At 42.5% G+C, this 12,177-nt stretch overlaps 1 protein-coding gene across 4 annotated transcripts in view; it reads left to right on the plus strand.

Moving 5' to 3' along the window:
- UBE4B (ubiquitination factor E4B) overlaps positions 1–12,177 on the plus strand; it is a 111,151-nt gene that overhangs the window by 25,846 nt on the left and 73,128 nt on the right. For all 4 annotated transcript variants that reach the window (XM_060013875.1, XM_060013887.1, XM_060013858.1 and 1 more), the window contains 2 exons: positions 3,234–3,420; positions 9,727–9,862. In XM_060013875.1, coding sequence (XP_059869858.1) covers positions 3,234–3,420; positions 9,727–9,862 — 323 coding nt within the window. The remainder of the gene's footprint in view (positions 1–3,233; positions 3,421–9,726; positions 9,863–12,177) is intronic.

Genomic DNA, 12,177 nt, shown 5'->3' on the forward strand with positions numbered 1-12,177 from the left:
AAAGTCTCTTCTGTTGTATTGGTGTGTATACACAAACACATTTTAAAATGAAAATACTGCCTTAATTTCAGTATCAGGTAGTAAGCACAGTGTTTGTGTAAGGTATTTTAATTTACACTAAATTAAAAAAAATGGAGAATCCTCATAAAGACTGTAGCATTTCCAGTGGGCCTTGAGGGATAAGTAGGATTTATTTTTAAAAATTATATCCTATTTGAAACATGTAAAAGACTATATTTAACCTATAAGTTATGAAGAGTAATATGATGAACACCCGTGAACTCACTACCCACAGTTGTAAGTATACAACCCAATGAATTGTCACAGGGCGGACATACCTGTGAAACTAGCATCTCGTTAAAAAAGACAAAAGACCATTACCAGCACCCGAGACACCCGCTCATGCCTCCCCCAGCCATCCTCCCTGTACCCCCGCACCCCCTGCCAAAGGTAACCACTATCCTGACTAATGTTACAGTTTAGTTTTTCTTGTTTTTGAAATTTATCAAAATGGAATCATGCAGTGTTTGCTTTTTCATGTCTGGTTTTTCTTTTTATTTATTTATTTATTTTTGGCTATGTTAGGTCTTTGTTGCTGTGCGCAGGCTCTCTCTAGTTGCGGCGAGTGGGGGCTGCTCTTCCCTGCGGTGCATGGGCTTCTCATTGCGGTGGCTTCTCTTGTTGTGGAGCACAGGCTCTAGGTGCGCGGGCTTCAGTAGTTGTGGCACGCAGGCTTCAGTAGTTGTGGCTGTGGGCTCTAGAGCGCAGGCTCAGTAGTTGTGGTGCACGGGCTTAGTTGCTCCGCAGCACGTAGGATCTTCCCGGATCAGGGCTCGAACCCGTGTCGCCTGCATTTACAGGCGGATTCGTCACCACTGCACCACCAGGGAAGCCTCGTGATTTGTGTTTTTAAAGAATTACTGTGATTGCTGTGTGGGGAATGGGTTGCAGAGGAATCTCGGTGATACATGCTTTCTTATCATTTAGGATTTTATTCTATACTTAGATTAAAAAAAATATCTCCCTAGCTCTTGGCAACCACCATTCTACTTTCTGCCTCTATGAAATTTGGCTAGTCTAGGTGCCTCATGTAAGTGGAATCATACAGTATTTGTCTTTTTGTGACTGCCTTATTTCACTTAGCATAAAGTGCTTGGGGCTCATTGTGTTGCAGTCAGAATTTCCTTTTTAAGGTTGAATAATATTCCATTTATGTTTAGAGCACATTTTATTTATCTATTAATAGACATTTGGGTTGCTTCCACCTTTTGGCTTTTGGAAATAATTTTACTATGAACATGGGTAAACAAATACATGTTTGAGTCCCTGCTTTCAGGTCTTTTGGGTATATACCTATGAATGGAATTACTGGATCATATGGTAATTCTATGTTTAATTTCTTAAGGAACTGCCATACTGTTTTCCATAGCGGCTGCACCATTTTACATTCCCAACAGCAGTGTACAGGGGTTCCAGTTTCTCTACACCCTTGCTAATAGTTGTTATTTTATGGGTTTTTGATTGTTTTTTTGATAGTAGCCATCCTAATGGGTGTGAGGTATTAGCTCATTGTGGTTTTGATTTGCATTTCAGAAATCTAAAGCTTTGAAAGTGTTTAAAGAAAGGCGGATGGGGCCTCTACCCTCACTAGGCCAGAGTGGACCCAGGCGTATCCATTAGGAAGCTTTTGCAGAGGTCCTGGTGAGAGAGGGTGGTGGCAGAGGAGCTGAGCGGGGAGGGTGTACTCCAGCAGAAGGAACAGGACTTGGTGGTAAATTGTCTATGTTTGAGGAGGTGAAGGGCAGCAGAGAAGCTGGGAACACAGACCCTGGGTCTCTGGCTTGATAATTGCGTTGGGAACAGGTTGGGGGTGGTGTTTCTGGTCCGTCCCCCTCCCCCGCCCCCCCCAATGAAGTATTCCTGAGAGAACGACTTGTTAGCTTCTTTCAGTGAGGTGTTTTTTTTTTTTTTAAGACACATATTCTTTTATTTCTGTTAAACTGAATATACAGTTATTGTTCCCTAGGCAGCCAACTTTTACTTATAACTACAATTTAATTTCACGTTAACAAAACACAGACAGTGAAAAGACAACTTTGTGTAGATCTAATCACAATAGTAAATAATTTATACAAGTTTTTTTTTTTGTGACCAAACAACTTCAGGATTTTGTATAAATTCATCGATAGATGTATTTACAGCAGGGGCACAGGGAGGGGCTTCTGAACTTTGGGGTCAAGAATCAGGATGTTCTTGTCTGAACAATAGAAGGAGCAGATTTCCAACAATGTTAGAATATGGCAAATAGGTTCTTAGTTCAGATGAGGTCCGTCCCCGTTAGCATTTGTCGTAATTTAACTTTTTCATCTAACTTATTCGTAATGGAAAGAGTGTGAGCAACCTAGTTGGTTTGCTTCTTTGTTGCCTACTTAGAGCCAGAAGCCTTATCGTAATTGTTGCGTATGCCCACTGCCTGGGAGCGCAGGTGCTCAGTTTTTTGCCTGGTTATGAATTAGTGACTATCAAAATGTGGGGAAAACATTTCTGTGATCCACCGGGATTTTGTGGTACATATTTGTAATCACTTCATAACTCTGAGATGTCATTATAAGGAGGAAGTTGTTGATTATGTTTTTATTGAAATTAAGTAAGAAAAATCTAATCATTTTGTTCTTGAAAGTGAGAGTAAAATTTGTCCTAATATAACTTGTTAATTTCACTGTTTCAGTGACTTATATTTATTTCATATCCTACCTATTAATATGACCAAATTTATATAGTTTTATTACAATAACAACAAGCTTTAGTGTGTTTAAAAGTGTTGTATGCTTATTACAAATTCACAGTGTCACTCAAGAAGATTCAGTAAACAGAGGTGGTAAGGTGATTACAATGCAGGTTTTAGGGACTTCCCTGGTGGTCCAGTGGTTAGGACTCCGAGCTCTCACTGCCGAGGGCCTGGGTTCAGTCCCTGATCAGGGAACTAAGATCCCACAAGCTGTGTGGTGTGGCCAAAAAAAAAAAAAAAGATTCAGTTTTTAAAATATGAGGTGGTAGCTTATAAAAATACTGGTACACAGAGTTATCACTTGTCTCGAATGAGTGCTTTTTTCTCAAGGCGTATTTAGTTGTCAAGTTCTAGTATGCTTATTGATAACATTAACGTTGTTATTCTTCGGCAGAATTGTGTTTCTGCTGTTCAGTTATGAAATGCCCTTTCGCTCTCATTGTAGATCCGACGGAGGCGCCTGGCACGACTTGCTGGTGGACAGACCTCCCAGCCAAACACCCCGCTCACCTCTCCCCAGAGGGAGAGCCCTCCGGGGCCTCCTGTAGCAGCCTCAGCCCCAGGCCCGTCCCAGAGTCTTGGTCTCAATGTCCACAACATGACCCCAGCTACCTCCCCCATAGGTGCATCAGGTAAGCCTTGCCTTCACACCTGGGACACATTTATCGTTCCCACAACTGTAAGCTTGCTCTTAACGCTTACAGTTGTGGCGTTTCCACAGCAACATAAAATGAATTGAACAATTGCTGAATTGAACAGCAACTTTTTAAAATCCTGCAAGCAGTAGTTTAAAGATTAAGATCATTAGAGTGTGTTTTGTTAATGTCTATTCATTTTGATAGTGATCTGTTGAAGCTACTTGTTTTCCATTCTATAGCTTTCATCTTTTTTTTTTGTTTTTTTGCGGTACGCGGGCCTCTCGCTGTTGTGGCCTCTCCCGTTGCGGAGCACAGGCTCCGGACGCGCAGGCTCAGCGGCCACGGCTCACGGGCCCAGCCGCTCCGCGGCATGTGGGATCCTCCCAGACCGGGGCACGAACCCGTGTCCCCTGCATCGGCAGACGGACTCTCAACCACTGCGCTACCAGGGAAGCCCAGCTTTCATCTTTTTTTTCAAACAGGGTCAGGTCTTTATCTCTGGTGGCAAGGAGATTAAGACTAAATTTGGTTCTGTTGATTTCATGAGTTTGGTTGATGCATTTTTTTTAAGATAAAATAATCTGAAAATGCAAGATTAAACTAATGGTCAAAATGAAGGGAACTTACCTCCTTAAGCTTCGGTCATGCCTCCACCCACCTACTCGAATATGTGGCCAGTTCTTGTTGGGCTTGAGCTGTCCCTGCCCTAACTGCAGGCTGCGCCGCGGATCCCATCTCCTCTCACCTACCCAGAGCCTTTGTTCCAACAGTTCCTGTCTCTCTCCTGCTTCATCTGGTTTTCCATCTCAAGTGGAAACCTTTTATTTTTTCTTTTAACAGCCATTGTGCATGCTGTTCTTTCTCCCCTCTTGGGAGTAAATAGAAAGGAACTCTCTTGATCTCATATACCCTGCCGGCTTCCACCCCACATCTCTGCACCCCTTCACAACAGAACTTCTGGAAAGAGTTGCCTGTCCTCAGTCTCCTCCTTCTGTCCTTGTACCTCTGCTGAGTCGAATCCCGTCAGGTGAGGCCTCCCGTGGTCCGCTCTGAGTCACTGTCTGATCTGACTTGTCAGCCCCGTTCACTGTGGGTTTGGCCTTATTCTCCTTGAGGTGTCTGTTCGCTCCGGAGCATCACACTCCTGGTGTTCGTCCTGTCTCCATTCTTAGCTCTTTGTATGAGTCTTTTTCGTTTCCCTGGCTTCGAAGTGTCAGGGTTCCAGGACTCAGTTAACCTCTTGTCCTCTCCGTCTATGCTTATTCTCTTATTGATTTTATCCAGCTTCCTGGGTTTAGTTGGTATTTCTAATCTGATGATGCCTAAGTTTATATCTCCAGCTCAGACCTGTCGTTTGAACCTCAGACCCACGCATCATCTACTACACATCTCACAGGTAACACGTCCAAAATCGAGCTCCTGATATTTCCTTACATCTTGTCTTTTCCTAGGACCCCTTCTCAATAAATGACAACTTTTTTTTTTCTGGTTACTTAAGCCTAAAACATTCTCTCTTCTTTTTACCTCATATTCTAGATCGGGGGTCAGCACACTCTTTCTCTAAAGGGCCAGATAGTAAATATTTTTGGCTCTGCAGGCTGTGCAGTCTCTGTCACAAATATTCTTCTCTGCCCCGTGCAAAAGCAGCCATAGGCAATATATGATGAACTAGTGATCATTGCTGTGTTCCAATAAAACCGTATTTACAAAAATAGGTAAGAGTGGCCTGTGGACTGTAGCTTGCCGACCCCAGCTCTAGGTCTATCAGCAAAATTTAGAACCAGACCCGATTCTCACCATCTCTTCTCATCTCACCACCTCTCCAGGTCCAAGGCACTAGCATATCTTGCCTGGATTACTGGAGTGGGCTCCAGACTGGTCTCTCCATGCCTACCCTTGCTTCACCTCAGTCTGTTCTCAGTGTAGAGCCATACTGGCTCCCACTAAAGCACGAGTACAGCATTGTATGACAGCAGCGTTATTTTTTACAGCAAGCAGGATAGTTACTATCACAAACCAACAGACTCGGGAGACTCTGAATGGTTAGTTCTTGGCAGTGCACCTCTCTGCTGTTAAGTCCCGATTGTGTTTCTCATATAATCATCATTATTCATAATCATAAATAGGTAGATATTATTAGCCAGGCTCTTGGCAGGTTGGATAAACAGATTTTTAGGGATCTATTAAATAAACAAGTTTAAACAAAACAAAATAGAAAACGAACCCCTCGTAAGACAGGTCATATCATTTTCTGTTAGCTCCCGGCCTCACTCAGAATGAAAGTCAGAGTCCTCACCCCGACCCGGGGCCACGTGTGACCTGGCCCTGCCCCGGCCCTGCCCTCCTCTCTCACTGCCCTTCTTGCGCCCTCTGCTCCAGCCATACTGGCTTCCTCTCTGTTCCTGGAACATTCCAGGCATGGTACCTAGTGGGGGCCTTTTTATTTGCTATTTCTTCGCCTAGAATTCTCCTACGCTAAAGTCCACATGGCTTTTTTGTTCAGCTCTTCAGTTGTTTATCCACGTGTCACTTTCTCAAAAAGGCCTTCTCTGGGGCTTCCCTGGTGGCGCAGTGGTTGAGAGTCTGCCTGCCAGTGCGGGGGACACGGGTTTGAGCCCTGGGCTGGAAGGATCCCACATGCCGCAGAGCAACTGGGCCCGTGAGCCACAGCTACTGAGCCTGTGCTCCGCAACAAGAGAGGCCGCAATAGTGAGAGGCCCACGCACCGCAACGAAGAGTAGCCCCTGCTCACTGCGACTAGAGATGAATAAATAATTTTTTTTAAAAAAGGCCTTCTCTGGCCACCTTGTATAAAAGTGCAACCTTTATCTGACATAGACACTTTTTCTTTGAGCTCCTGTCACCAGCTGACATAGCATGTATATTACTTGTATATCCTGTTTTCTCTGCTTCCTCTGCTAGAGTATAAGTTCTACGGGACAGGGACTTGTGTCCATTTTATTCACTGCTGCGTGCCCAGTGCCTTAACATTGCATGCCACGTGGTAGGCACCGAAGAAAGATCTGTTGATCAGTAAGTGGATTGGAAGAGCAAATGACCAAAACAACATAGGCATGTGTAGTTCAAACAAAAGAAATCTCAGGCGGTTGTGATAGCTTTCCATGAAAACAGTGTGAAACATCATGAGGAGGAGGCCGGCTTATGCTTGCCTCCTTTGGTCCTAGATGGTAAAAATAGGGCCAGTGGGTAGCTTCATTATCCATTGAGCATGAAGGGACGGCTTCTGTTCCAGAATGATGTGCTTTCTAACAGAGACAAATACTGGGTGGGCTGCCACCCATGGGAAGGAGGTCCTCATCCGGGAGTGACTTGGCAGTCACCTGGCAGCCTTCTAAATTGAGATGCTTTCAGTTACAAGTAACTTTCAGTTAAAGTAACTGAAGCTGTAGTGAGTCCTACAAGTTGTTTCTCCCATCTGGTCCCAGCTTCTTTTTTTTCTTTTTAATTTAATTTGTTTACTTATTGGCTGCGTTGCGTCTTCGTTGCTGTGCGTGGGCTTTCTCTAGTTGCGGCGAGCGGCTACGCTTCGTTGTGGTGCGCGGGCTTCTCATTGCGGTGGCTTCTCTTGTTGCGGAGCACGGGCTCCAGGGGCGCGGGCTTCAGTAGTTGTGGCACACGGGCTCTAGAGCGCAGGCTCAGTAGTTGTGGCACATGGGCTTAGTTGCTCTGCAGCATGTGGGATCTTCCCGGACTAGGGCTCGAACCCGTGTCCTCTGCATTGGCAGGTGGATTCTTAACCACTTTACCACCAGGGGAGTCCCCAAAGTGATATTTTGTTCTGTTGTTTTGATTTGATTTTAGTTACAGTATTTAATTTATATCGATTCTAGATAAAGTCAAAGAGACCCTCCGTTTTTTTTAAGTTTAAGAAAGAAGTGGAGGGCTTCCCTGGTGGCTCAGTGACTGGGAGTCTGCCTGCCAATGCAGGGTACATGGGTTTGAGCCCTGGTCCGGGAAGATCCCACATGCCGTGGAGCAACTAAGCCCGTGCGCTACAGCTGCTGAGCCTGCGTGCCACAACTGCTGAGGCCCACACGCCTAGAGCCCGTGCTGTGCAACAGGAGAAGCTGCTGCAATGAGAGGCCCGTGTACCGCAACGAAGGAGTAGCCCCGGCTCGCTGCAACTAGAGAAAGCCTGCATGCATCAACGAAGACCCAACACAGCCAAATAAATAAATAAAAAGAAAGAAGTGGGGTCCCTCCTAGATTCTAGATGGTGTATAGAGATTGGGGAACACTGGTAGACATAATAAATTCTGGGGAGAATTGCCCCACTTGAGCCTTGTGAAGATCATATGGAGGGTTGAGGAAAAAAAGAATTCAGATGATATTCTTGTCGTCTTATAAAAATATTGCAAATACAGTATATTATACTATATGATATACTCTGGCACTCTATTACTATAGGGTTATTGTATACATAGTATAGCAGAGCACCCTATGTTACAAGTATAGTTACTTAAACAACTTATTGTAATTATCAATTTAATTTTAGAACTGGTTTTTACAAGGTGGAGATTTAAAAGCTGCTAAATTGATATCCCATAAAAATTGTTGAACTTTATTATTTTATTAAAAAGTTGTCAGTCCTTTCAGTGTGGTAGGTAAAATGATATTCTCTTCAGGACATTGTTGATGCTCTGTTATTTACTCCTTCAATAAATATTTATTGAGGACTTATTTTGGGTTACACTGGAATTGATGGTTTAAAGTTTTACTGTCTTCTCTAAGCTTATTTCAAAATTCTCACTACATCAAATGCTTTTGGTATTTTACTTTAATCTACTTATGAATAGTAAAAATTTAGTTTCTCTTTCCCTCCTGAGTCCTGCAAAAGTTTTAATAAACAGGTCTGGGACTTCCCTGGTGGTGCAGTGGTTAAGAATCTGCCTACCAATGCCAGGGTCACAGGTTCGATCCCTGGTCCGGGAAGATTCCCACATGCCGCGGAGCAGCTAAACCCGTGTGCCACAACTACTGAGCCTGCTCTCTAGAGCCAGTGAGCCACAACTACGGATCCCGCGCCACAACTACTGAAGCCCGCGTGCCCTAGAACCCACACACCGCAACTACTGAGCCTGCATGCTGCAGCTACTGAAGTCCACACACTCTAGAGCCCGTGCTCTGCAACCAGAGAAGCCACAGCAATGAGGAGCCCACGCACCGCAACAAAGAGTAGCCCCCGCTCGCCGCAACTAGAGAGGGCCCGTGCGCAGCGACAAAGACCCAGCACAGCCAAAAAAAAATTAAAAATTAAAAAAAAAAAACCAAACAGGTCCATGTTAAAACCTGCTGTCGGGCATGGATAAAGTGTTCAACGAAGAGAGACTTGAAAGGGTGGCAAGTGGATTTTCTTGGGATGCTGGGAGGGTTAAAGTTTCCTCCACTTGATAGTTGTTTCAGCTACAAGTGATAACTCAAATTGTGTTGTTTTGCTTTTTAAAATATATGAGCCATTTTCCTTTCAGCAACATAGGTATATATTTTTTAAGTACTTGAAAATGCCTGGGTAAACTTTTCTTTTTTATAGAAAGATATTCATAGAGTTAAAGTAATTTTTAAAATTCTATGAAAAAGATGGTTTTGAAGACATTACTAGAAACACTGTGTCCCTGTGTACCTGGCGGTGGTTCACTACACTGTGGTCTCTGTGAGGGCAAGGATGATGTCAGGATTTTTGTTTTCCCCAAACTATCACAAGATAAGATCTTCAGTTAATAAATGGATTGATCTGTATTTAAGGACATGGCTTAGATGGATCTATTCGACATCTTATTATGAAAATTCTAAGCATACAGAGAAGTAGAAAGAATTTTGCAGCGAATGCTTATATACGCATCACCTAGATTCTACTATTAACATTTTACTGTATTTGTTTTATCATACATCTCTCCATCTGTCTGTCTCTCTATCCATTCACTAAGGTATCTTATTTTTGGTACATTTCAAGGATATTTCTGGACTGTCTTGGAAGCTGATTTGTACTCAGGGACCATAGTTTGAATTAGTGAAAGAGAAGGTGATGAGTTAGTTTTAGGTATCAGACGTAGCTCTGTAACTGACCTCATGTGATATCTGTTGATAAATTATGATTTCTTGCTAACATTCCTATGATTTTAATGTTCCCTCAACCTTCAGTGTAATATTCTGATAGAAAGTCCTCGGTTGCCAACTGTAATGGTGGTGTGAATGCCGATTCTGTGTGTTTACTGTGGCCGTTACAAATAGCTTTGACGTTATCTCACATGAGACTTCACCTTTCATGTCTCTTCTGGTTAGGAGTAGCCCATCGAAGCCAGAGCAGTGAAGGAGTCAGTTCTCTCAGCAGCTCGCCCTCCAATAGCCTTGAAACACAATCTCAGTCTCTCTCACGTTCCCAGAGCATGGATATCGATGGAGTCTCTTGTGAAAAAAGGTAAAGTAAGCCAGTTTTCCAGTAAGCTGCTTTGTTGTTGGAAAGGGAAAGATCCATTCACTTTAATCTCTAGTCCAGTGGTCTCAAATGCCAGCCCAGAGATCCATGGCAGTCCTTAGCAAATCAGAGCTAAATATAATAAATTGAAAGGTCTTTGTTTTATTCTGAAATGTTCTGTATACCTTTTTTTGTTTTTGGTGTTGGAATGTCTTTTATGAAATAATGGTATAGGTGGTAAAAAAAAATTTTTTTTAATGTCTTTATTTTGTAAATGCAAAGTTGGCAAGCATAGGTCAGCCCCTAAAAATTTCTGCAAAGATTTACTGCTTGGTGAAATTTTAAAAGTTTGGAAGGGTATAGGCAGGTAAGCCCCATATTCTAGGAGCTCCATGAGGATCAGGGTGTCTTGGAGCAGAGCCTTCCTGTGTTGCAGGTGTGCTGTGACAAGATAACAGAGTCGCTGAAGGGTTGAGTACTCCTTGGGCAGCCAGACCTCCAGGGCCTGGCTCCTTTGCCCTCAAGCAGCCCCCTCTGTTTATGTCAGTGGGCCAGACAGATACCATTTTCTGTGTGTGTTAGGATATTGGGGTGTCGTGCACTTGGTGGGTTGGGGTGAGGAGCCAGGTCAGGGGTTACCCCGCATTAGGCAAGAATTCAGAAAGGACTACACTTCCAGGAAGAAGATCAAGTAAAAAAAAATCAACCCCATAGAGTAAAAACAATTGTGTTCTTATTACCTTTGCTCTGAGTGGATGAATTTTTAAAAATCAAGTCAACTCTGCAATTTCTTGGCCAGTGGGCAACTTTCACATGGGTTTAGAACCTAAATTTACACTATCGTGGTAGTCTGAAAAATCTCAGGCTAAGAACTGTCATAGACAATGGACTCTTTAGTGTCTTTAGGCATCTAGCAGATATAAACATAAATCATCCAAGTCTTTAGAAAATGTCCTTAGAAAAATTTCCGAGAAATATGAACTGATGGTCAAAAATTAAAGCACGCTAGAAAAAGCCACCATGAGTAAGAAGAGTCTGTAGAATCAGTAAAAACAGAATTATTCACTGTGATGTTTTTGGGGTTTGGAATGATCAAATACAGAATGTAAAATTTGTATGTTTAAATAAGTTTAAGAGTATGGAAAATATGAATAAGGTATAAGCAACTATAAAAACAACCAAGCACATTTGAAAAAGAACCAAATAGAATTTCTAGAAATGAAAATAATAAACAGTGGATTAAAATAACTAAAGAGAAATTAACAAATGGAATGATAGAGCTGAAGAACTTATCCAGGGTGTACCACAAAGAGAAAAAGAACTGAAAAATACGAAGGGTATTTAGAAATATAGAGGACACAGATCCAATATATATCTAATAGAAATGTCAAAAGGAGAGAATAGGCAGACTGGGAGATTCCCCACCCTTCTCCTTATTCCATGTTTTTTCCTCTGCTGGTTTGGAAGCCATTATCAAAAAGATAAATGGCTGAGGATTTTTCTGGAGTTGATAAATGTTATGAATCCTCAGATCAGGAAGCCCAACAACTCACGAGCAGATTAAACAAAGAGAAATTCATATCCAGACATTTTATAGTAAAATTGCAGAACACCAAAGACAAAGACGCTTAAAGCAGCCGGAGAGAAATGAGAGATTATCTACAAAAGAACAATAGTTAGATAGATGTCTCAGTGATGGAGGCCAGAGGATGGTGGAAGTAGCATTAAGTGCTGAGAGAAAGTAACTGTCAGCTGGGAATTATGTGCCCTTGTGGAACTATCTTTTAAGAGCAGGGGTGAAATAAAGACATTTATAGATTTAAAAAACAAACTAGAACAACCTGATAGTCTGCCACCAGAAGACCTGAACTTTTAACAGATGCAGTTTAAGACGAAGGAAAATGGTCTCAGGACTAATGTCTGAGATGCAAGAAGGAAAGATGAGTCAAGAAAATATTAAATATGTGGTAACCCTAAACACTGATGGTGTAAGACAGTAATAACAGTTTATGAAATAGTATAGGGGAGAGAAGTAGATCATCAGGTAGATCTAACATACTGAACAGCAGTGGCAGGTAAGCCGGAAGGGGAGTGATCTGTATGCTTGGGAGAGGGGTGAAGACAGTGGCCAACTTTTAGATTTTGAGTTAAGAATACTTGATGAAGTTTCAAGGGTAACCACTGAAAGAATAGAAAGAGTTTATTTTCAAACCAGCAAAGGGAAAATATGGAATTGGGGTGGGTAGGGAGGGGGTTTAAGTCAATTCAAAGAAAGGGAAGAAAGAAACACAGATTTTAAAAAAGGCAAACAGCACAAA

This window comes from Delphinus delphis, chromosome 1, assembly GCF_949987515.2.
Source record: "Delphinus delphis chromosome 1, mDelDel1.2, whole genome shotgun sequence".
Classification (NCBI taxonomy): Eukaryota; Metazoa; Chordata; class Mammalia; order Artiodactyla; family Delphinidae; genus Delphinus; species Delphinus delphis.